Source organism: Dromiciops gliroides, chromosome 3 (assembly GCF_019393635.1).
Source record: "Dromiciops gliroides isolate mDroGli1 chromosome 3, mDroGli1.pri, whole genome shotgun sequence".
NCBI lineage: Eukaryota > Metazoa > Chordata > Mammalia > Microbiotheria > Microbiotheriidae > Dromiciops > Dromiciops gliroides.
In genome coordinates, this window is record NC_057863.1 from 402,994,476 (window position 1) to 403,020,955 (window position 26,480).

At 38.3% G+C, this 26,480-nt stretch overlaps 1 protein-coding gene across 2 annotated transcripts in view; it reads left to right on the forward strand.

Annotated features, from left to right (window-relative positions):
- Window positions 1-1,222: 1,222 nt before the first annotated feature.
- The window catches only part of FAM168B (family with sequence similarity 168 member B), a 47,932-nt gene continuing 22,674 nt past the window's right edge, over window positions 1,223-26,480 (forward strand). The window contains exons 1-3 of one of the 2 annotated variants that reach the window (XM_043991773.1): window positions 1,223-1,362; window positions 11,449-11,529; window positions 18,782-18,865. In XM_043991773.1, the coding sequence (XP_043847708.1) occupies window positions 11,460-11,529; window positions 18,782-18,865 (154 nt within the window). In that variant the 5' untranslated portion in view covers window positions 1,223-1,362; window positions 11,449-11,459. The remainder of the gene's footprint in view (window positions 1,363-11,448; window positions 11,530-18,781; window positions 18,866-26,480) is intronic. The other variant, XM_043991774.1, reaches the window with a different exon arrangement.

Sequence of the window (26,480 nt, forward strand, 5' to 3'; positions counted from 1 at the left end):
TGTAGCAACTACCGGTATTATCACCCCCTTTTACAGATGAGAAAACAGAGGCTCAAAAAAGTTAAATGATTTGCCATAAATCTCCAAAGTGTAAGAGGTGGAACCCAATTCCACCTGGATCACAGCAGTCTGCACAGGGCCTGGCACGGAGGGTTTAATAAATGTTTGTTGACTGGTGTAGGGAAGATCTGTTAAGAGAGAAGAGATAAAGTAGCTGAGAAGTACATATATTGGGAAGGAGGAGGAGAGGGAAACAGGGGAAGAGGAGAGGAAGAAGGAGGAGGAATTAAAAGGGGAGTACACAGAGGAAGAGAAAGGCAAAGGGGAAAAGATGGGCGGGGGAAGTGGAGGGGAGAAAGGATGAAAGGATAAATAAGGTGGCTACGACAATTGGATCTGTGTAGACAATTTGTTCCGCCGGGGGGGGGGGTGGGGGGGGTGGGGGGTGGGGGGGGGTGGAGGGGTGGAGTGGGGGGGTGGGGAGAATAAAATCAAAGTCGCGCAAAAGAAGACTGGAATAATGTTCTACTTCATTGCACACTCCGCCTACCCCCGACACACACACACACACACACACACACACACACACACACACACACACACACACACACACACACACACACACACACACACACACACACACACACACACACACACACACACCAGGCAGAAACACGGCGGTGTCAACGATCTCCCACTCCAACCTCCTAGCACAGCCTAGGGCACAGCGGGGGAGCTCAGTCAACCCCAGCCGAGAAGACAGCAGGCTCCGCAGGGGGGAGGGGAAACTGTTGTGGAGGTTCGGCCGCGGACCGGGGAGGGAGGGCGGGCGCCCTCGGTCACGTGTCTGGGGAGAGGGTGGTGTCTGGCTCGAGTCAGAGTCACTCTGTTCTCCCCTGCTCCTCCCCTTTTCTCTCCTTCTCTCCCTCCCATCTCAGGCGGAAGTGAGGTTGGGACGGTGTCCGGTTGCTGCGCAGATTCGGGAGGGGAGCGATTGAGCTAGGGGGAGAGGCAGACAGACAGAGGGACAGCGGGAAGGAGGGATCGCCGCGCAGCCCGGGCAGCCCCAGCAGTTTGTGGAAAGGCGCCGGCCCTGACGACGACGACGAGGAGCATCAGGAGCTCAGCATCAGCACCCCGAACCCAGAACATCGGCGGCGGCGGCGGCGGCCGCATCTCTCCTCCGGGGCCTCCCCGCCCCCAGCGTCCAGCGCCGTCCGAGAACCGAGGCCGAATCCCCGCCGCCGCCGCCCGAGCCCGCGCCTTAGCCACCGAGGCTGCTGCCGGGGGACCGAGGCAGGGAGAGCCCCTGCAGCCGCCGCCCGAGCAAGCCAGCCCGCCCGCCCCTGTCGTCGCTGCTCGGTGAGTGAGGGAGCTCGGGGGAGGGGCCGGCCGGGGATGCCGCCCGCGGGATAACGGGGCCAGCCCGGGATGCAGCCTGCGGCCTGGGCGCCGGGAGGGCCCGGGGCACCCGGAGGGGGCGGTGGCCTGAACCGCGCTGCGGCTCCTCCCCTGCGGCCTTTATCCCTTTGGGCTGGGACCGGCCACCTTTCCATCCGTGTCTACCGGGAATGGTTGGTCAGGATGGGTAAAGGCCTCGTCCCCATCGCAGTCGGGAGAGGAGGCGAAGGCCCTGGTTTTGCCGGTGCCTGCAAAGTCCGGGGAGGGGGGGCCTAAGGTAAATGGACCGGGGCTGGGGGCGGCGGGGGAGATGCTGAAGGCCCCTCCACTGTCGAGGAGGAAGGAGTGCTTTAGGGTAAAAGGTGTGCATTGGGTGCGGGCTTTGGGGAAGGACAAGACTTTCTCACCCTTATTTTTTTTTGGGGGGGGGGGACGGTGGAATCTTTAGGAGAGCAGGTGTTGAGTATTAGAGCCCTCCCCACTCTCTAAAAGCAGGGTATATGTGTGCGGGGCTATCAATGTGTTCTGACAGGAGGTGCGTTCTCTCCGGAATCTGCTGGGGAGGAGGCTTGGAGGGGGGGTGGAGGGAGGGAGGAGCGGTGTGGATGGGATAGATTCGATTCGATATGCTCCCCAATTCTTCTCCCTCTTCCTCAAGCCCCAGATGAGATTTTGGCTGATGCAATGCAGGTATAGCGATTTAAATTTTCTCTTTGTTGTCTGGGGGATTGGTTCCGGAAGGGAAAAGGCCCACCTAGCTTACCTCCCCCCCCCCCCTTCCCCCCACTCCCTTTGCAAAACACCGACGTACTTTGCCTCTTCCAGCCAGGATCTTAATGGCAACTGAGACCCCATGGTAGAGATGCCGGGTTCCAAACCAATGGATGTATTGGGAGAAGTGCCTGGATTCTTTGCTTGGGGCGGAGAGGAGGGGAGACTGGCAGGAGGAACCAGGTGAACTTCCCTTGCACTGTACGGGCCGGAAGTTTGGGACTTTGTGTTTCTTGCACCAACCCCCCTCCTCCCCCCAAGAAAAGCTCTAGAAACAACCAAAAGGGGAGACCCAGCTTCAAAGGCTGTGCCAGTTTACTTCTCCCAGAGTACTGATCGCCCCGGGGAAGGACGAAGCTTTTCAGGGTTTCACTTTTCTCTGATAAATGCTATTAAATAAATTAAAGACTTGGAACTAAAGCTTTATTTTAAGCTTACCTCTTTTTCTGCCCATCAGTGGGAACTCTCCCCCTTAGGGGACATCCAGGCATCCGAGCGATCTGGGAAAGTATTTCAGAGAAAATCGTTTCTGGTAGAAACAAATTACATTGCAGAGGTCTTGTTTTGCTTATGCGTCTAAGGAATATATTATTGCTAAGAGAATATGTATTGAATGTATCTCAGGTTCTGTTCTTAGATTAGTGTGGGGAAGATCAGACCGTTACAGAGATTATGGATGTGTGGGGCTGTTAAAGGCAGACAGTAGGAAGGAGTCAGGCAGGCAACATTTATTTGAGCAGGCATTTTTCAGCCCGAAAAGGACATTAATTTTAGTGGGGAAATTAAAAGGTCCCTATTGATTAGGAACAACATGCATCTGGAAAAGTAGATGTTTATAGGTAAGTTGGTAGTAAGTTTGGGCTGGTTAATTTTTTTCTTGCAGAGAAGAACTCTAGGCACTAGGAAGTTGAAAAATAAATGAGTGGTTGCAAATATTATGTTTGCTCTGGAAATGCCCATGACAAGGAGAGTTTATGTGTAAGTGCAATTCAAAATTCAGTATGACAGTAAAAAGGCATTTTAAGAGTTTTTTAGAAATCCTTTTTAGATCAGGTAATACCAAGGTGCGTTTTTTAATATTTTGGGAAAGGAATAGCTATGGGCAGGATTTTCCTTGAATTTTGAGTTCCTTTAAATATAACTTTTGTAATGAAATATTTTGATAAAATCAGTTTCCCTCCTTAGAAAACTGAACTTCGGGGGCAGCTAGGTGGCACAGTGGATAAAGCACCAGCCCTGGAGTCAGGAGTACCTGAGTTCAAATCTGGCCTCAGACACTTGACACTTACTAGCTGTGTGACCCTGGGCAAGTCACTTAATCCCCATTGCCCTGCAAAAAAAAAAGAAAACTGAACTTAGATTTTTTCAGAGCAAAGCAAAAGGTATTTCTACCTCTATCTTTGTTTAACTCGGATGAGAAAATTTGGAGCACAGAATAGGTTAACTTTTATATAATAACTTTAATATGTTTCCCCAGGCTGATAACCTACTCTGTTTAAAGCAAACCTACAGAGATGCTTAAGGTCAGGCATGGATAGATTTTTTTTTTTAAATTTTTTTTTAGTAAGGCAATTGGGGTTAAGTGACTTGCCCAGGGTCACACAGCTAGTAAGTGTTAAGTGTCTGAGGCTGGATTTGAACTCAGGTACTCCTGACTCCAGGGCCAGTACTCTATCCACTGCGCCACCTAGCTGCCCCTAGGCATGGATAGATTTTTATAAGTTGCCTTCACTCACTGCTTAAAGGAAAGCTCACAGGAAAATTATGGGAGAATGATGTGAAAAGCAGTGAACACACAATTCTTTTAAAATGATGGTCTTTTAAGTGTTTCTCATTTTCTGAAACAGCCTTTACCTTGATCCTGTTTAAGACATACCATTTTCCAAGCCAGATTACATTTAACTCCTTTAAGTTTGGGTCAACACCATTCTGTTATAGTAATAATAAACAGATTGTTTATACCAAATAAAGCAATATTGGGAAAATATAATTTTTCCTGTTTTCTGACACCTATCAGAAACACACATATATAACAAATATCAGATACATAGGACATTAAAAAATTGTCTGGTTGAATAAGGAGCCCTTAGACTTATAGGAATTAAAAACATTTCATAACTGCATTTCTATATAAATAGTTTCCTTTGTCATCTAAGGTATTTTATACTTTTGAAATACTTATTCTAATAAGTTCATAGGTTTCACTTTACTACTGAAGGGATCTCAGACACCAAAGAGGATAAGAATCCCTGTCTTAGAGGTTTCTATCTATTTGAATCCCCTCCTTTTATATGTGAGAAAACCACAGTGATCACACAACTAGTCAGTAGTGGCTAAGCAGGGAACTTTTTTCCTTAAGGAATTGTCTTGAACTCTATATCTTTTTCATGGAGAAGCTACTTTGGAGCTTATGCATGTGGAAATTCATCTAAACAGATTAAAAAAAACCCCATATGCTTTCTAGGAGGTGGTTTTCTCAGAGAAGTATTTGTTGTCATCTTTTAATCAGATCTTTGATTTCATTGGTATAGGGAACCCTGAGGAAATTGCTTCTACCAATCCAGTTCTGAGGTACTTCTGCAAATGACAGTGTTTCTGAGGGCACTGAAAGGTTAAATGACTAGCATAGGGTCATGTAGTGTGTATCTGGGTGGGACTTTACCCCAGGTCATCCTCATTGACTAGCTCTTTCTTCATTATACCTTGCTGCCTTACATAGTTATACATGTGATTTGTTGACTGTGTTTATATTTTTAGAACTGTTGAACTGAGTTGCTGAGGGCATTTAAGTGACTTACACAGGAGCCATAGAGTATCAGAGGCAGAATTTACCTCAGGTCATCCCAGCTTTCACTCCAGCTCTTTGACCATTATACCATGTTGCCTTACATATAGTATAACTTATTTGTGATGTGTTTGAATTCTAGACATTTGCCTCCTTCATAACCCCTAATAGCTATATTAGGGTATTTGCCATTTTTGTTCTATTACTTTAATTTAATTTTGTTTTTGTTTGAATTAGATTTTCAGAAAATTGTACCTATTTATATTTCCATCCATGTAGTAAATGTGATATTGCTTAAGGCGCATTTTTATTACAGTGACTTACTATGTTGATACTCCTTAGTTTGAAATCTCATAATCCTTCACACTTGTGAAAGAAACTTTTCCTGATATGATTGACTACAGTATAGTAACCACATCAAAAGTAGGAAGAGTCTTGGTTCTGGAGTCAGAGGTCCTGGGTTCCAATCTTGCTTCTGAAGTTTATCCTATTTGCTTACCTTGGGTAGTCAAGTCATTCAACCTCTTTGAATCTTAGTTTTCTGGTCTATAAAATAAAAGTATTGAGCTAGGTGGCTTACGAGGTTCTATCCAATCCTAGATCTATAATCTAAATCAGTGAGACATTTTTGTTTCATTTCTTCTATTAATAAATGATGTGATCTTGAAGAACTCACTTTTTTGATATAGATGGTTTCCTGATCTGTAAATTAAAGAGATCTAATGGTTTAATGTCTAAGATAGTCTAATTCTATGATACTCTTACAATCTGATTTCCCATGTCAGTGCTTTAGCCTTAAATTTATACCTTTTGATTAACTATATTTATTTACTATCTTGATAGGTAACAATCCTTATGAATAAATGTAGAACTTGAGTGGGGGGGTCTTACGCATTTGTGCCTTTATAGACCTAGTAGGAACATAGCGCAGTCCAATCTGCCAAAGAATGTCAAATTATTAGGTATTGATTAAAATGAAATTGATTTTTAATTTTTGATGATGTGGTTGATACTGTTTTGGATAGACCATTGAGTCTTAAGATGTCTTAAGCTTCAAAGCAAAAACTTCAGATTTGAGAAATATCAACATCTTGAGCCTTTTCAAACATTATTATTTTCATATAGAACCATTCTATTAAAGTAGTCACAGATTCTTAAAGTTAACAAAATTTTATGCAGTACTATGTGATTAAGCAAGTAATTCAAAATGTAGACCAGTAGGTGGCCTTTTCATCTGATTAGTATTGATGGAATAATTCTATATTTAAAATAATTTCTTTTAGTCATGGTGGCTTGCATTTTTTTTTTTTTTTTGCAGGGCAATGGGGGTTAAGTGACTTGCCCAGGGTCACACAGCTAGTAAGTGTCAAGTGTCTGAGGCCGGATTTGAACTCAGGTACTCCTGAATCCAGAGCCAGTGCTTTATCCACTGCGCCACCTAGCCGCCCCAGTGGCTTGCATTTTTAATTAAGGGTTTGGGTTTTTTTTTTTAAACCATCGTCTCCTTTTTAATAGATGAACAAATTTTTAAAAATATGAATGCAGAATTTCTCAAGTATAAAACACATGCCAGAATACCAGTATGACAGTTCCGACTTAATTGTTTGTGAACTAAAAGCCTTTTAAAAGTTATGTCATAGAGTCTGGAAGGCTGGTTTCAAGTCCTCCTTTTGACATATACTAGTTATGTGACCATGGTCAAATATTTACTCAAGTTCCAGGTGACTCTAAATTACAGCTAAATTGCCAGACTGCATTGATGGAAGGGAAGACATTTCTCCATTAGGAGTTCCCCACATAGGGTAAATAACAGATCTGGGTTAAAAAAAATCAAAATGCTAGAAACATCATCGGTGGTGATTCAAGGCTACAGAAAGGGAGTCAGAAAGATGGACTACTGTAAAGCCATAAAAAGGATGTTATCTGGGGGTTTGAGCTATTGAGTGGAAAGATTTTATCTACCATCTCAACATGGCTACATAACTCCCAGATTCTATAGGGCAGAGGTGTGAAATAGCCCCCAAAACTCCTGAGTGCAGCCCAAACCAGACTAAAATTTAATTGGGAAAGATCTAACAAAATAAATAAGAATATAAATCATAAAACATTTTAAAACTAAGTCAATACATGGTCCACAGGAATCCTTCTGAACAGATTAGTGGCCCTTGTTTCTATTTGAATTTGACATCACTGCTGTGGGGTATTGGAAAACCTTTGTTTATTTCAGAGCCTAGTCCTATATAAGAACCTTGACTTCCATTATTATATACCTAAGGCCTGTATTGAGTTTGAATAGTGAATTCCCCAAGAAGCAGGCATAGCCCCTTAACTTAGCCCTATATCACTTGTATGTGATGACTGGAGCCTAATGTCCATAAAGAATTGAAGATGGCTATGGAGAAAGTAGGGTAGCTATGTAGTATGTAGGTAGTAGATAAGAGTGCTGGACTTGGAGTCAGGAAGACTCATCTGCCTAAATTCACATCTGGCCTTAAACACTTATTTAGCTGTGTGACTCTGGGCAAGTCACTTAACCTGGTTTGCCTCAGTTCCTCATTTGTAAAATGAGCTGGAAAAGGAAATGGCAAACCACTCCAGTATCCATGCCAAGAAAACCCCAAAATGGGGTCATGAAGAGTCACTCACAACTGAAACAACTGAACAACAACAAAAATGGAGAATGTATTCATTAATTCTGTTAACATGTACAAACACACTTGCTCACACACACGTGCAGATACAATAGGATTCAGCTTTGAATCTAAATTCCTTTGGTATTTGATAGATTAAGCAATTTACAATTATCTTATTGTCATGGGTTAATTGCACATTTTGGTCAAATATTTTGATTCAGCTCAACTTTTGGAATTGCACAGACTATTGAAGTTATACTTTTTCATGAGATGTGCAGAAATATGCTAGGTTTGGCTTTTTGGTCTATTTCCCGAGCTTAACTATACATTTTGAGGACTGAAAACAGACAACAAAAAACCTCTTGTGGTTATTTTATTAATCTCTGTTCAACAAGGAGAGAGAAGCATGGTACTTATTTAATACTTATATATCAAGCTTGGCTGTAGGATCAGACCTCTCCAGGTATTCAAAATGTTCACTTTTTAGGTTAGGAAAAACATTTCTATGCTAACTAATGATACTACTGCCTTCTTCTTCCTGTTGTTTACCTTGTATTACCGAGAGATAAGTAAATGAGCCTTTGTGGTCCAGTCTTTCTAGTTTACTTTTAGACACATATTGCCATGGAAAAACTAATAGTACTAGAAAGTAACTGGGAAAGATCTGAAAATGAAATAAAGATGTACTTCAAAGAGATTTAATTCCATACAAAGGGAAAGGCTGAAGAGGTTAGGAGATCGTCTAATGGAAATTCTTATTGGCTTTCTGCCTCATTTCTCTAAAGCCCTGGGCATGTAATACTAATTTGCTTGGTTGGGGGCAATTATACAGCTCTATTACTCATTATATTTTACTTAGCCATTCATTTGAGGCTATATTTAACATGTCTGAGTATAATAAAAACCCTTTTAAGTAGTTTCCACCTTTAAAATTTCCAAATGTGATCTCTTCTAATTTTCAGGTCTTCTCTTTGAGTCTGATTTTTTTTCCCCCCTCCATTATTCTCCTAAGTTACCTACCCCCTGGTAAGTTTTTATTGGCTGAGTCCTTCATAATATAGAATCAGAATTTTAGAGCTGGAATATATTTTAAAAATCTCATCTCTTGGGGCAGCTAGGTGGCGCAGTGGATAAAGCACTGGCCCTGGATTCGGGAAGACCTGAGTTCAAATCCGGCCTCAGACACTTGACACTTACTAGCTGTGTGACCCTGGGCAAGTCACTTAACCCCCATTGCCCTGCAAAAAAACCCCAAAACAAACCAAACAAAAATCTCATCTCTCCCCCCACTTCATACTCAGTGTGTATAAAGCCAAGCTCATGACTTTTCCTTTAAAACAATTTGCCCTTCTGATTTATATCACAGCAATACCATTTTCTTAATCACCCAGGCTCAAAAGTATTGAGTCATTTGGTTTTTCCTTCATCCTTGATATTAGAATAGTAACTAAATCCTGTTGATATTTTTCATGTGAAATTTCTTGTTTCTGCCCCTCTTCATTGCCACTGTCAGCACTCTAGTCTAAGATATTCCTATATCATCTTAGCTTCCTTCTTTTTAGGGTCATCTCTCTTCAATTATCTGGAAAGAGTGCTGAAAAGAATCTTTCCTGCTAACATTCTTCTCAAAGCTCTTCAGTTAACCCTGATTTCCACACTGTATAAGTTCTTTTGCCTGACTTTCAAAGGCCTCTCTGTAAACTGGGCATCACCTTACTCTATCCAGTTTTATTTACTAGAAATAGGATAAAGTTTGCCCTCGAGAAGTTTTTTTCTATCTGGAGGCTAGGCAAAAAGTACAAGAAATAATTAGAAGATATAAATAGCTTTTGGGAAGCTAGATGTCTCAGTGGATAGGATGCCTGGCCTTGGAGTCAGGAAGACTTGTTTTCCTGAGTTCAAATCTGGCTTCATAAACTTTAGTTTTGTGACCCTGGGTAAGTCACTCAATTCTTTTTCGCCTCTGTTCTTCTGTAAAATAAGATGGAGAAGGAAATGGAAATATTCCAATATCTTTGCCAAGAAAACCCCAAATGGGGTCATGAAGAGTTAGACACTACTGAAACAACTGAGCAACAATAACCAAAAAATAGCTTTCAGACAGTGAAGTACAAATTGTAAACAGACCTTTGAAGGGCCAAAGAATAGCTTGAATTAAGGAGTCAGGAAAACCTCTTGGATGGACTATAAGGGAAGAACATGGATTTGACAAATAAACCTCTTTTTAAAAAGTTGTTATTCTTGCCTTACATTGTTAGGCCTTGGTCATAGCTGAATTAATGAATGAGGCTTCATTGGTATGACCATTTTGCCCTCATTGCTGTGTCAAAGCAGTCTTTTCTTTAAAAAATGAAAATAGTTTTATCGATCTTTTAAAATTTTACAATAACTTCACATGCTTCCTCATGTAGCAAGGTACCAGTAGTGGATAGATGCTTGGGCCTAGAGTCAGGAGACCTGAGTTCAAAATAGGTTTGGGACATGATAGAGCTATGACTATGGGCAAGTCACTTAACCTATGTCTGCCTCAGTTTCCTCAACTGTAAGTGGGGATAGTAACAGCATCTACGTCCCAACCATGTGCAGATCAAATGACATAATATTTGTAAAATGCTTACCACAATGCCTGGCCCTTCCTTCCTCTCTCCTTCCTTCCTTCCCTCCTTGCTTCCTTTCTCAGTCCCTCTCTCCCTTCCTCTCTCTCATAACAAAGAACAATTAAGCAAAAAAAAATTTTTTTTTTTGACATATTAGTGGAATCTGAAAAAGTGTAACTCCTACCACTCCTATGGGAAGAGGTGGGAGGCATAATTAAATATCAGTCACTATTGATTATAACATTGATAGAATTCTGAAATTGTTCATTTTTCCCATTACATTATTGTGGTCATTGTATAACATAATAGGCCATTTTCCACCCCAACCCAGTCACTTAAGATTAAAATTTCATCAACTGCATCAAACATTCTTCCCCAGAATTATCAGAAGAAATTCAGTATTATGATATGTTTGAGCTGCTTGAAGGATATATGGCTGAAAATATCTAACATGTATTTGAAAATATGGGATTGGCATCCAGGGTAGTTTGGGGTTAGAGAGAGCCTGAATATCATTATTATGAACAGTTACAGTTGTATGGTAAACTATAAGTGCTGGTTAGATATTACATAATGTAGTTGAAATGTACTGATGATGTACTGGAAAGAACTTTGCACTCAGGAGAGATTTAGATTCCAGTCGTTCATCTTAGTAGATATGTCACTACAGGTGACTCCTCTGAGCTTCAGTTTTATCTATAAAATGGGCATAATACTTGTAATATCTTTTCTCATAGTGTGTGTTGTGAGGCTTAAATGGGTTACTGAATGTAAAGTGCTTAAAGTGCTATACAATTATTAGCTATAATCATTAACTTTGAAGATTAATTTCAGTTAGAATAATCATGTCTTCCACTGAATGTCCCTGAAGCAAAATACTGAGTGGGTTAAACCATGGTTCTTACTAATTGTCTGGAGTTATTGGTTATGTGTTACTTTCAAGTTCTTGTTGCCGTTATTATTTAATCATCTTAATTAAGTACTGTTTTGACAGGCAAATTATTGTCTGCCGCCCAGGAAACTAGATCCTAAACCTACAGTTTATTTCCTAAATTAGTCACTTAGGGTAAACAGAACAACTGGCCATTTTCTTTGTTTGCCATAGTAACTGAAGACCCTCATAGTACATCTCATCCTTAAATTATGGATAAGTCTATAGACTACGTAGAAGATTCTTGGCATCCATATCTTTAGAAATATGCCTGTAGAAGAATCTGAAAAACCAGGTGCTTACCTAAAATTTGTTTTCTTTTCTATTTAGTTATTGAAATCATGAATCCTGTTTATAGCCCTGGATCTTCAGGGGTTCCCTATGCAAATGCCAAAGGAATTGGTTATCCAGGTAAGTCATTACAAATTAGTTTTTGTTAATAAATTTTAAAAATTGTGGTTCATTGATGATTTTAGAAGGTGAAGTAGATTAGCAGAGTAAAGCCTGTGTGTTTACAAACATTGGTCATTTTCATTATCATTTACAAGGGAGAGAAAAAGGGGACAAATTCCCTGGATTTGAAATTTTCTCAACATTAATTCAAATATTAGAAATGCTAAGAGGTATAAAGAGAGCAAATAACTTTTGGTTAGATTTTTTTTTTTTTTACATAGCAACCTTTTTTTTCCTCTAGCCTTTTGTTTTAAGATTGAAGGGGTTTGAGGTAGCTTTTAAATAGTTTCCCATTTATTGCTGTAGCTTTTTTTGGATCTTCTCCCTACTTTATTATATTAGTTCTTTATACTCAGTAATCTGGCCCATTTTCCACACTTGGGGGCTCTCGCATTTGCCTTTAAGTTCTTTGTAGCTTTGCTTAACCAGTTTAGTTTCTTTTTATTTCTTCTGTCTTTTGAAAGCATTGGAGTTTATTTCTATGCCTATAAAAGTGATTATGTAAAAAAAAAATCTAACTTTAAAAATTTCTTTTGTTTCTTAGACTTTCTTTCCATCAAGTCCTTTTTATTAGTGCACTATTTATTAAATTCTTTCTTTCTTTTTCTTTTTTTTGGTGAGGCAGTTGGGGTTAAGTGACTTGCCCAGCTAGTAAGTGTCAAGTTTCTGAGGTCGGACTTGAGCTCAGGTCCTCCTGAATCCAGGGCCAGTGCTCTATCCACTGCGCCACCTAGCTGTCCCCCCTAAATTCTGCTTTCTTAACTTTGATTTAATCTCAGTTTCACTGATGGCTCAACTTCTTTGGAAATATGACCATCATTGATAGTATCCTGTTGTGGTTCTTTCACTAGTGTTTATCTGTCTTTAAATCATCAGCTGTTTCTTTCTAATGAATAAGGACCAAATTAAGAAACACATTTGCCATAAATGATCTTGTACTTTGTAACTTAGAAAACTGCCCTTGACACAGTCCAGAAATTTTCTTGATGATCCTTGGCCTGATCAGTTATTTTCTAGCACATAGAACTAGATCCATACCCAAATCTTCTTTGGAAAGTTATCATTTGTTTATTTTAGACATCTATAATATGTACTTTAATCTTATTTCCATTCCAACCTTACTTCATATATTCGATTAGATTTTATTTCTTGGGCCTTAAGATATTTGCATGTGCTTCTAATCCATGTCTGTCTTCCCCCATTCTTTGCCTGACTTCTTCCCATTGCTATCTATGTGTCCAAAGATATAGTAGATAAAGAGGAGCTGTATAATAGCCATGAGGTTCCTCTTGTTGAATATGAGTTTGGGCACTCAAAGAAAGAGCTATCTATCATAATACTATGGATCCCTAAGGAAGATTCTTAGGCATTGGCAGAGGAGTAAGAATCCTCTTTCTCCTCTAAAGGGAAAAAAGATGTATCATAGAAATTCACAGCCCCTTCTTGAGGGGTATGAAGGGATAGTTTATAGCTCAGACCTAGAAAATTTGGAGGTGCACTGTCTTCCTGAAGAGTATATCTAAGATTTGATGGAAACCCTGTTAAAACTTATCAAACTAGTAGTTGATAAATTCTCAAGATTGATGTAGAAAAGAATGATCATAGTGCTTTGAAGTGCATCTTTGGTAACTTGAAACTTGTAAGTAGAAAACTGAAAAATATGCAGGCTCAGATGGGCGATTTTATCTCTTCAATTTGGTGATCAACACTTTAGGAAATGCTGGAAAATTTAGGAAATGAGCAACTGACTACATAGATGGTATCATAGACCATAAGCTGAATTCCTGGATCTAAACTTCATGTCCGTACAATTGGATTCTGGCAAGCGATAAAATGTACTATAGAGACGGGGAGAATGTATTTGGCCAGACATGTATTGACTCAAGAGGACTTTAAAGTAAATTTAGAGAGGGAGAGAAAAAAGTATCCAGATAAATTATAAAATCAAATATTATGGAGAACATCTTGCAACAAAGAAACCATATTGTTAACATGTGACCTTAGTAATTCTTAAGTAAAAGTAATTCAGAAATAGCTCTGAAATAATACTTATATTCTCAAATAGGTGTATACCAGTACACAAAATATGACTAATAAAACAAAGTGAACTTGAAGTTAATACAAAAAGGTAAACATCACATTTGCAAACGTCACAAAGTGAGGAGGTTATAGCTAACACCCTAGATAAAACTCAGTATTCAAAAAAATCTTGGCAAACTAGAAAATTGGGCAAAATTGAATAAAATGAAATTTAATTGTGATAAATACACACTTAGGTTTAAAAAATTAATTTCACTAGTATAACATGGGGTTGGCATCACTAGATAATAGTTTGCCTGCAAAATCTCCTGGGGGTTAAATAAGACTGCTAGTTCAATATAAATCAATATTGTAATTCTTCAGCCAAGAAAGCTAAAGTAATCTTAGGCTGCATTAAGAGAGGTACAAGGAGGGGATAATCCCAATATAGTCTGCCCTGTTAAGACCATTCCTGGAATGTTAGGTTGCATTATCACTGTTGATCAATTTTCTCTTCTAGGTATTTTCTCTTTGAGTTTTCAGTACCCCGCTCTCTCTTTCTTGGTTCTCCCACCTGTCTAACTGCTTCTTCACCTTTGCTGGATCTTCATTCATGTCATGCCTGCTAACTGGTTGTCCCCAAGCACTTTGTCCTGGACCCTTTTTTCCTTATCTTTCTTTACTCTCTTAATTGTTGACCTCATCAGCACCCCTGGGTTCAGGCATTATCTATCTAGATGATCCTTACATCCATATCTTCAGTCTAAGACTCTTTCCTGGGTTCCATTCTCATATCAACAACTACCTTTTGAACTAGATGCCTCCCTAGGCATCTCAAACTCAACTTGTCCAAAACAAAACTCACTGTGTTCCCTTCAAACCCAACTTTCTTCCAAACTTGTCTATTAATATTGATGATTACTATCCTTGAGAGTAATAGAGAATCCCTAACTTCCATCAAGACTCTTCAGTAAGTTTTCTAGTTTCCTAAATTGCTAATGCTTTCCCATTTATTGTTATCTCACATCTCTACTCTTGTTCTCCCCCTCCTTTCCCTCCAGATTTTCCTTGTTAGAATGTATACCTCTTGCATGCAAGGATTATCTTGTGCTTTTTTCATGTTTCCAACACTTAGAATAGTGTCTGGTACAGACATAGTAAGCACTTAATTGATTGTGAGTACTATATTTTAGGAAAAGACACTGGTAAACTTGAAAGTATATAGAGGCAGGTCGCTAGGATAGTGAAAGGCCTCAAGTTCATGTCACAGGCAACTAGGGACTTTAAGTTATCAGAAGGGCCTTAAGGAAGGGAGGATATAGATATTTGAAGGACTGACACATGGAAGATGGATTGGTGTTCTGTTTGGCCCAAAAGGGTAAAACCACATCCAACGTGTAGATGTGACTAAGGCAAATTCAGGCTTCTTGTGAGGGAAAACATTATCAATTATAGCTATCTCAAAGTGGAATGGATTTTGTTGGTAAGAAGTAGATTTTCTTTCAATTGCAGTCTCCCAGTAAAGGTTGAATGAACTCTCTCTTAATGAGAGAGAGTTCTTATTCAAATATGAGTTGGATGAGATGGCCCTGAGTTGCCTTTAAACTCGGAAATGCTATAATTCTGTGAAGGGGAAAGAGGAAAAGCACTGAATAATAATGATACTAATAATGATTCTTAGAATACTTTATGATTTACAAAGTGGTCTATGTATCATTTCATCCTTTCATACCTTGTTAGGTAGGTTTTTATAAATATTATCATCCCTGTTTTTACAGATGAGAACACTGAGACTTATGGGTAAGTTTAAGTGATTTGCTCAAGTTCATATATCTAGTAAGTAGCTGAGGTGGAACTCAACTCAAATCCTTTGGCTCTTCCTATCAGTTTTAATACACTGCCTTCCCTATATAAAGTGATTCTAAATGTACAGGGATTTAGAAAAGCATTTGAGTGAGGATAAAAGGGACAGAAAAAAAATATAGCATAAGTTTATATTATAAACTGCCTAACCAAGTAGGGATGTGGTTTATACTTTCCTAATGCAAATTACCAAACTGGCACAGGGGCAAGATTTTAGTAATGGAAAACTTCACCCCTCTGTAGACCTGTTACAAATTTTACTCTTCTAAAAGCAGAGTATCTGATAAATTATTCACTTGTCTGATTGTATCTGCCATCTCCAAGAAGGTGGAGAAAACTGTTATTTTAGATTGAACTGAGATCAAGAAGACTTGGTTAGTAGTGTAGTATTGCAGGTGCCTTGGGGGAAAGTGACTTATTTTAGAATTCATAATAGCCAAGGAAGAGAATGTTAGACTTACTTGGATATGTACCTAGACTTCATTAAAACAGATTTCCAAAAAAAAAGGGGGAAGAATATATATGATTTTATAGCTAGAGATTTTTTAAAGGAAATATAACTTGAGAGAATGAAAGTCTAAAAAATGAAATGACAAGATACTAAACGGAGATCCATTTTAAGAAACCAGGGGCCACAAGAAAATGATACATGAGGGCACTTGAAAAGTACAAATACAGAGAAGTACAAGAAAGAACAGTTTCAGGGAGGCTAAAACCCTAAATGAATGAAAGTGACTAAAAACTGCAAAAGACCGCCCTAAAAAGGGGGACTTTTTTTGTGTGTGTGAGTCATTTGGGGTTAAGTGACTTGCCCAGGATCACACAGCTAGTAAGTGTCAAGTGTCTGAGGCCAGATTTGAACTTAGGTCCTCCTGACTCCAGGGCCAGTGCTCTATCCACTGCACCACCTAGCTGCTCCCAAAAGGGGACTTTTACATACTATATTTGGATCAAGAAGAAAACAAAGGAGTGATAGGCTTATTGGTTGGGGCAGATGACATAATATGAATGGATGATAAAAGAATGCAAAACTACTTAGTTATTTTACTTTCATCATCTATTAATAATTCTACCATTCTTTGTAATCTAAGCTTGAAAAGTTATCCCAATCTTCTAGAGCCCGTATCCAATTTAGTAATGATGATGATGATACTAATAATTGCCAGGATTTATATAGTGCCTACTTTGTGCCAGGCACTGTGCTAAGTGCTTACAAATATTATCACATTTGATTCTCATAGCAACCCTTGGGAGACCGAGGTTATGATGATCCCCATTTTGCAGATGAAGAAACTGAGAAGACAGAGGTTAAGTAACTTGCCCCCAGGGTCACACAGCTAGTAATTGTCTGAGGCTTGATTTGAATTAGGTGTTCTTGAATTGGCCAAGTGCTCTATCCACTGTGCCACCTAGCTGCCCAGTCTATTGCCACATCTGTTGATCCTCTCTCTGAGATTTTTCCCAAATCTGCATCCTGTTACATTTCTGCTACCTCTACTGTAAATCAGACATGAATACTGAGCTAAGATAGAGTCAGGAGACTGAGTTCATTTTCTGGTACCAACTGAAATTTAACTAGCTATATCATCATGAGGTTATGATCGCTTTGAGTTTCAATTTCTCCATCTGAAAAACAGGGATAATAATATTTGTACTACTTCACAGAATAGTTTAGAGAAAAGTAACTTTAAACTCTGTGTTAATGTGGTTTGGATAATTATTATAATTACTATATTTCATCTATGATTATAATAGCTTTTTAATTGATCTCCCTGACTAACTTCCTTTTTGGGGGCATTCAGAGTCCTCTACAGATGTGTTTTGATTTACCTTTCTAGCAGTTTCATATTGTGTTTTTTCATGTGTTCTCCAGTCCTTCTAAATTGGACTTCTGAACTTGACATTCCCTTACTACCTTTGAGCATTTGTTCTCACTCTATGCCTTGAATGTTCTCACTGGATCATTGATTTTGAGGAAGTTTGGAGGTTATTTTGTCCAACACCCTTATTTTACAGATGAAGAAACTGAGGACCAGAGAGGGAGAGTGACTCTACTAAGGTCACATAGGTAGTAGATGACAGAGCTAGATTTGTCCCTGCTTTTCTTATCATCTCTTAATATGGAAGTATTCTCTCATAATTATTAATGTTTTATCTCTTTTTAGTGTACTATTAAAATCTTTAAGTCAAGGACTATTCTTATTCATACTTATATATATTCATTGCCTCACATAGTGTCTTATATAAAATAGGTGCTTAATAAATGTTGACTAACTTGGATTAAATTTTCTTCATCAAGAAAAATGATCTAATTGGAAAGAGTAGAATAAGCTCAAACAATAGTTCAGGTCTCCTAAATCTAGTTATTTTTCAACTAAAAGGGACAAAGAATTGTGATTTTTAAGTCTGCCGTAAAACATACTTGAGAAACTGAAGAAAGGAAAAGTTGCCTGAAGGCAGGAGATTAACAAATATTCATTCCAGTTATTAAAAAGGGAAAGAGGATGAACTATAGAAACTCCAAACCCTTAAATTTGTTTTTGATCTCCAGTAAAAATCCAGCATGTATTATTAAACATATAGCTTGTGAGTATTATATAAAGTGGTATGAGATTATCTAAAGGGGGTTGTTAAATTCAAGTCATCCAAAAGTTAATCCTATTTTCATTTTTTGGTAGTAGGATGCTATATACAGAAATGATCTTTATTTTATCAAGTCATTTGACAATGTCTTTCACAGTTCTGTTGCTAAATTGGGTAAATTTGTCTGGATGATATTATAGTTAGGTAGATTTGGAGCTTGTTGAACCACTAGACCCTAACAATTTGTCATAACCTTTTTTGTTGCCCTTAAGAGATGCCTTTAGTGACATGCTATAGTCTTTAGCAGTCAATTGGACCTGTGGTCCCTTCTTTCCAGCTTAAAATCTTTGAGAAGAATGTTTCCTGGACACTGAGAGGTGATATGAATTGCATCAAGTCACATGACTAATAGATGGTGGAGCCAGTACCTGAACCTAGGTCTTCTATCCCCCAAACCAGTCCATTATACCATGTCACCTCTCATTTCTTCAAGTTATATGTATTTAATCATGGGCTTACAGATATCACTTTGAACATGGCCTTTACAATTTTGAAAAAAGACAACAGGAGACATTGTCTGCTAGCATATTATATTTTGCTGACTTTACAACTGAGTCAGGCATTTTGGATATGAATTTTAATATTATTTTACGCATTAATATTATTTTAAGCACACGTGGCAATCTAGATTGTAAGACAATATTATTATTTCAGAGAATAACCTTGGAAATTTTTTTCCCCTCAGCTGGCTTCCCAATGGGCTATGCAGCAGCTGCTCCTGCCTATTCCCCTAATATGTACCCTGGAGCAAATCCTACCTTCCAAACAGGTATGCATACAGATGAATTGTTGTTAAAAACTTTAAATAATGTGTATTATAACATAAGAGAGAGAATTGGAGGAGTGGGAAATTTTGAGAGACAGTTATATAAAATGAGATTTCAGGTATTCCTAATGTTAGCTTGGCATCAAGCTTCAATCTATTGAGTTAGGAACAACATTAGCTAGTTAGCATTTATATATAGTGCTTTTTTAGGTTTGCAAAATGCTTTATCAGATACTCCATTTTATCTTAACAACCCTGAGAAATAAGTGCTATCATTATTCTCATTTTACAGTTGAGGAAATTGAGGTAGACAAAGGATAAGTAACTTTGCCAGGGTCATACAGCTAGTAGATGTCTGAGGCCAGAGTTGTATTCTGATATTCCTGACTCCAGGCCCAACTGCTCTAACATTAAACCTAAATAGAAACAGTCACATTTACATGTGTAAACTGTTGCCCTTTGACATTTGGGTTGGAGTATCCTATCTCTATTGTAAAAACAATTTGGTTTTGAATATAAAGTTTTATTTTCTGTATCTTCTCTTTGTTTTGAAAACATTTCAGATTTTAGAAATTTGTATTGTAACTTATTGTACCTTCTCAGGTATAACATTTTAATCACAAAGGCATTCCTGAATGGGAGATTTTCCTTGTGGTATAGCTGTTTAATTAAAATGGATTTCATCCACCCATCTTAAAAAACAAAGAAACAACTCAGATATGTCATTTACCACCTGTCTGGGAATGTTTCCCCTGTAATAACTAAAGCTTCTTGAGTACTGTTGCACTTTTGTTTTTGTTTCCACAGCACTTAGCACAGTGCCCGCAAGATAATGGATGCTTTTACACATGCTTGTTGATCGATTTTGATCCCAGTGCTACTGCCTTGATTATTGGGATGGAAGTGATTGCCTTCTATCCCCTGTGTGGAAAGGCAAGAGAAGCCTTCTCCTTTGTCTCTTTATAGCCCATCAGTCTCCATGTTCTGTTGGTTCTTCCTTTATGGTGTCTCTCACATGTCTTCCTTCCATTTTTACCACTACCACATAATTCACACTGTTTTCTATCATCTGGACGAGTACAGTAGCTCCCTAGTTGGTCTCCTTGCTTCCAGATACTATCTCCACCAAGCCATCTTCAACACTGACACCAGATTAACATTCCTAAAATACTCTGGCCTTGCAGTCAAATCCCCTTGTGTTGTCTGATCCTCACCTACCTTTCCAGCTTTGGCTCTTAAAATGATGTACTCACTGCTCCCTGAGTGTGCTCCAAACACTCCTCATGCCATGTCTTTTTTATTTGTATTTTGATTATCTTGGTGCTGCCCCTTCCCCAGTATCTATCCATATTTTCTCTATCCATCAGGGTCCCCAAATAAAGGCCAAGCTCTCTTCTCTGAAAATTTCTATCTCTTTGTGAGTCACAAAGATTTAACTACATATTTATTGAACCTCTAACTGAACTAATCTTCATGTATCGATAGAGAATAAGCTTCTTGAGGTTAGGAACTGCTTCATTTTTGTCTGTGTATCCCAGGTACATGGTGGGCCCATAATAAATAGTTGTTGGTTGATTAATTTGTTTGTGTTCTCCCTTCCCTCAACCCTTTAGTGTGTTTGTATTGTCTCTGAAACTAAATTGTGAACACTCTGAGGGCAGGGATTGATATGGTCTTTATCTAAGGCCCTCTCCAGGGTACTAGAAGTGATACGAAGGTGGGAAAAGAGGAAGAAAATCAGAGAAAAAAGGATAACATACCAGCAACAGGCATGCAAGCAGCAGACACTTGACAGAGAAGGTGAAGAGTCATCTAAAAGAGAGGATAGACTAGAGCTTCAGTCTCATGGGGAAGAGTAAACAACTAGCTGCTCTGTGCCTCAGGGGCCCAGAAGGCATAGAATCTCTTAATTCATGTTCCCAGTGGAGGAGGTACAAGCAGCCACTTGGACTTTTTGTTCTTGAAAGCCTTAGTATATCATTCTGAAAACACCCTAACCATAATACAGAAATCAAGATAGGAATGAACTATATTGTATGTGAAGGGAATACACAGACTTTTGTAAATAATTTTTTTGTAGCATTCCACTTCTTCTTTTTTTTTTTTGGTGAGGCAGTTGGGCTTAAATGACTTGCCCAGGGTCACACAGCTAGCAAGTGTCAAGTGTCTGAGGCTGGATTTGAACTCAGGTCCTCCTGAATCCAGGGCCGGTGCTCTATCCACTGTGCCACCTAGCTGCCCTGAATGAACTATATTATAAACAAATATATCTAGATATAGATCTCTATTTAGATGTACATCTATATCTATGTATAGTTAATATCTTTACAAATCTATATTTAGATAGAGATCTAGATATAGACCTATAGCTATACATAGACGTACATGTATATATGTGTGTTTATATGTATGTGAATATTATATATATGATACACATATATATGTGTACATATAAATATGTATGCATATGTAGTTGAATAGCTATGAATAGCTATCATCTATCTCTGTTAACATTTACTGGCTTAGTTTATTACATATAATCTATGTTGATAGATAACAGAAATAGATGATCCATTTATTTTTACATTGCTCCTAATTCTACATTGTAGGAGACCACAACATTTTAATTCTTCTAGATGGCAGCCCTTCAGATATTTAAAGTTGCTTTACCTTTCCTCAAAATACTTTTTTTTTTTTTTCTGGGCTAAATGTCCCTACTCCCTAATATGGCATGGTTTTAGGTTCTTCCCCATCCTGGTTATCCTCTTCTGGGAATGTTTCAGCTTCAAGAATGTGATGATGCCCAGCATTAGGCACAGTATTCCAGTTGTGGTTTAATTAGTGCCAAGCACAAGAAAGATATCAGTTCTCTTGTTAATGTAGCCTAAGAGCGCATTTGGGTTTTTTAACCACTACCATGACCTTCCTGACCGATTTTGAGCATATAGCCTATTCAACTTCTATATCATTTTCACTTGGTATCCTTTCTGAGTAATGTCTTTTCATTCTGTAATCATATAGTTTGTGTAGTTTTAAAACTGGAATTTAGGGCTTTCTATCAAATTTTAGCATCACTCTGCCATTCCAGGCTATCAGGATCTTTTTTGCATCCCAGTCTTGTCTTCCATTGTATTAGGTACATATCTCTTCGCTTCATGTAGTACAAGAATTTAATTAATATGTCATCTATACTATAAAGCAGCTCCTCCCTGGTCCACAATCCTTTTTCAACCCTAAATTTAGGGGAATCTGTTCCTTTTTCAAACTTATTCCAGAGGACCATGTTCCTTTGTCCTACATTTTCCTCAAAGCATCTGAGTCAGTTAAAGTTCATTATTTGGTCACTATTAATGTGGCCATGAACATCTCAAGAAGTGCTTGGGGGCAGCTAGGTGGCGCAGTGGATACTGCCCTGAAGTCAGGAGGACCTGAGTTCAAATCCGACCTGAGACGCTTAACACTTACTAGCTGAGTGACCCTAGGCAAGTCACTTAACCTCAATTGCCTCGCCAAAAAAAAAAAGTGCTTGACTTCACAATCCTAGTGCATTCCCTGTCATATGCCTTAGATTATGTGTGCTTTTTTCTGAAGACATTTTTTTCTTACTAGAATTTTATTTTTTCAATTACTTGTAAAGATTGTTTTCAACATTCATTTTTGTAAGATTTTGAGTTCCAATTTTTCTTCCCTTCTTTCCCTCTCCCCTCCCCAAGATGGAAATTAATCTGAAATAGATAACATATGTACAATCATATTAAACATATTTCCACGTTAGTTGTGTTGTAAAAGAAGAATCAGAAGAAAAAACCACAAGAAAGAAAAAAATAAAGTGAAAATAGTATCCTTTGATCTGCATTGATTCCATGGTTCTTTATCTGGATGTGGAGAGCATTTTACAGTATAAGTCTTTTGGAATTAAGACTTTTCTTTTCTTTCTTTCTTTGTTTTCTTTTCTTTTCTTTTCTTTTTTTTGCAGGGCAGTGAGGGTTAAAAGACTTGCCCAGAATCACCCAGCTAGTGTCAAGTGTCTGAGTCCGGATTTGAACTCAGGTCTTCCTGAATCCAGGGCCAGTGCTTTATCCACTGTGCCACCCAGCTTCCCTCTAGACATTTATTTTCATGGGAAAAGTATACTTACAGAAATAACAATAGTAAAGGTTAGGTAATAAAAAGTCCTCTAAAACAAGATTCTTTCCTTTTGTTGTGACATGCTCCTTTCACCACCTTTGACAGTTTGGTGATACCATGTGCCTTTTCACAAAATAATGTTTTTAAATGCATAAAATAAAATATGTAGAATTAAAGGAAACAACAGTGTTAAATATAGTCATCAAATTATTTTTAAAAAAAAACACATTCATGGATTCCAGATTAAGATTCTCTGCTCTAAAAAAATTCTGTATAGTAGTCAACCCAAATGGTTCACAGGTTTCCTAAACTGTTCTTACTGGTTAACATTTTTTTTTGATAACAACCTGACATGACTCCACCTAGAGCCCTAGGAATATGTTTCAATTCTCTAGTCCCATTTATATTTAAAACAACAAAAACACGTTAAAAATAGATTCTTTCCTCAGTATAATACAGAACTAAAAGGAACCAGCAAAATATGTATTGGTCAGAAGAATTATTTGCACTTAGAAAGGTAGCAAGGATGCTCATTTTTGCCACTTTTATTTGACATAGTAGTAGAAATTATAGCAATTGTAGGAGGACAAGAAAAAGATATTAGGATGATTAACTTTGTAAATAAAAGAGATCGGTATAGCATTTGCTGATGACATGTTAGTGTATCTAGAAAATGCAACTGTCTCAAAAACATTTTTTCCATATAAATATTTCATTATTTTCCAGTTACATTTAGAGATAATTTTCAACATTTGTTTTTTTTGTTTGTTTATTTGTTTTGTTTTTTTAAAGTGAGGCAATTGGGGTTAAGTGACTTGCTCAGGGTCACACAGCTAGTAAGTGTTAAGTGTCTGAGGCTGGATTTGAACTCAGGTACTCCTGACTCCAGGGCCGGTGCTCTATCCACTGCGCCACCTAGCTGCCCCTCAACATTTGTTTTTATAGGATTTCTAGTTTCAAATTTTTCTCCATTCCTCCCTTTCAGAAACATTTTTATTTTGTTTTTATTTTGTTTTCAATTCCAATTTCTCTCCCTTTTCCCCACCCATTAAGAAAACAAGAAAAACAAAACCTGTTAAAAATATATATAGTCAAGCAAAACAAATTCCTATATTTCCTCTGTTTTTCCCCAAACTCCCCCTGCCCCCCCCCCAAAAAAAAGGAAAAATACTTCAGGCTGTATTCTGAGTCCATCAGCTCTATGTCTGGGGGTCAGTAGCATGTTTCACCATGAATCCTTTGGAATTGTGGTAGATCATTATGTTGATCAAATTTCCCAAGACTTAGAGTTTTTTTTATCTTTCTGATGTCGTTATTCTGGTTCTTCTCACTTAACATTATCGGTTCATATAGGTTTTCCCAAAACCATCCTCTTTATTATTTCTTACAGTACAATAATATTCTGTCACATTCATATGCCATCATTTGCTCAGCCATTCCTTAATTGATTCATACTCTCTCAGTTCTTGGCTGCCACAAAAAGTGCACCTATAAATATTTTTGTACACATAGATCTGTTTTTCCTCTTTTTTTTAATCTTTTCGTGGTACAGACCTAGTAGTTATATTGCTGGGTCAAAGGGTGTGCACAGTTTAATAGCTTTTTGGGCATAGTTCCAAATTGCTTTTCAGAATGTCTAGACCAATTCACAATTTGACCAAAAGTGCACTAACGTACCTGTTTTCCCATAACCCCTCCAACATTTGTAGTTTTCCTTTTTTGTCAACTTTGCCTGTCTGATGAGGAAGATGGTACCTCAGAGCTGTTTTAATTTGCATTTCTGTAATCATTAGTGATTAAAAAAATGTTTTAACATGGCCAATGATTGTTCGAATTTCTTTTGTAATATATCCTTGGACCATTGGGAAGGGCTTATTCTTATAAATTTGAATCAGTTCCCTGTTTATCGTAGAAATGAGACCTTTACCAGAAAAACTTGTTATAACGACACCCCTCCCCCCAGTTTTCTGATTCTCCTAAGTTGTTTTATTTTTTAGAATGTATTTGATGCAGTATATACTAGTGCAGACCTGTAGTCCCTACAGTGAGACTGAGGCTGATTCCTTGAGCTCAGAAGTTCTGATCTTCAGTAGGGCTTAAGTTTCCACACTAAGTCAGGTATCAATATAGTCAGTCCCCAGAAGTAGAGGTCTATGAGTCTGCCTACAGAGGAACAATCTGGCCTAGGTTGGAAATGGAGCAGGTTGAAGTTTCTGTCCTGATCAGCAGTAGAATTGGACCTGTGAGTGGCTGCTGTACTTCTAACCTGAGTGAAATAGGGAAACTAAGTAACAGTACATAATACATGCATACCTTTACATATAAATGTATATGTTTTTATATGTATATATGTAAAGGGAATGTAATAGATAGAATCTTTTTTTTTTTTTTTTTTTTTTTTTTTTAGTGAGGCAATTGGGGTCAAGTGACTTGCCTAAGGTCACACAGCTAGTAAGTGTTAAGTGTCTGAGGCCGGATTTGAACTCAGGTACTCCTGACTCCAGGGCCGGTGCTCTATCCACTGCGCCACCTAGCTGCCCCAATAGATAGAATCTTAACTTCAGTATTCTTTCAAAACTTTTATGTCTTGTAAAGATGCTCACTGGGGCAAGCTGCTTGTCTAGGACAAGGAATAAAGGTGACTGTATCAGGCTTGTTGACCCATGGAAGGAGTGATACCAAAACTTAGAAATGGCTATTGGTAGTTTCCATGAGGAAATCCAAGCCCATGTAGGTGTATGATTTTTAGATTATGTAATTGATAATTTTTCCTAGATCGGTTACTCCCCCAAGAAATGATCTTTCTTTGAATTTTCCATAGCACTTAGAACCTTCTTATTGCACATATCCTATTATATTTTGTAATGTGGTTATTTATAAGTAGATACTGGCTAGAACTGTGCCTTTTGGGGGGGGGCAATGAGGGTTAAGTGGCTTGCCCAGCTAGTAAGTGTCAAGTGTCTGAGATTGGATTTGAACTCAGGTCCTCCTGAATCTCGGGCCGGTGCTTTATATGCTGTGCCACCTAGCTGCCCCCTTAGAACTGCGTCTTATTCATCTTTGCAGCCCCAGTGTCCAACACAGTCTATTCCGCTTTAAAAAAAAAAAATCCAAACCTGTGATAATGTTTTTGGGAACACCAAGTGAATGAATTCCTCCCTTCAACCAATGTAAATTGACAACTGTCCTGCAATTTAGAATCTCAGAGAATTATGTAAGTGTACTCAAAGGTTAAGTGATTTACCTATGACCACATAACCATTAGGGATCAAAGGCCAGACTTGAAACCAGGTCTTTCTGACTCTATCTATTACACCATGCTGCCTCTCTTCTTGTACTTAGCAAGTGCTTAATAATTGTTATTTTTAAGTCATTGCATATGAACTATTCTACTCTGGAAGGAAAAAAAATAAGGAAAAACAATGAGAATATTAATTAAAAGCCCTTGGAATTCAATTAGACTTTTATAGTGCAAGTATTTCTTAAGAAT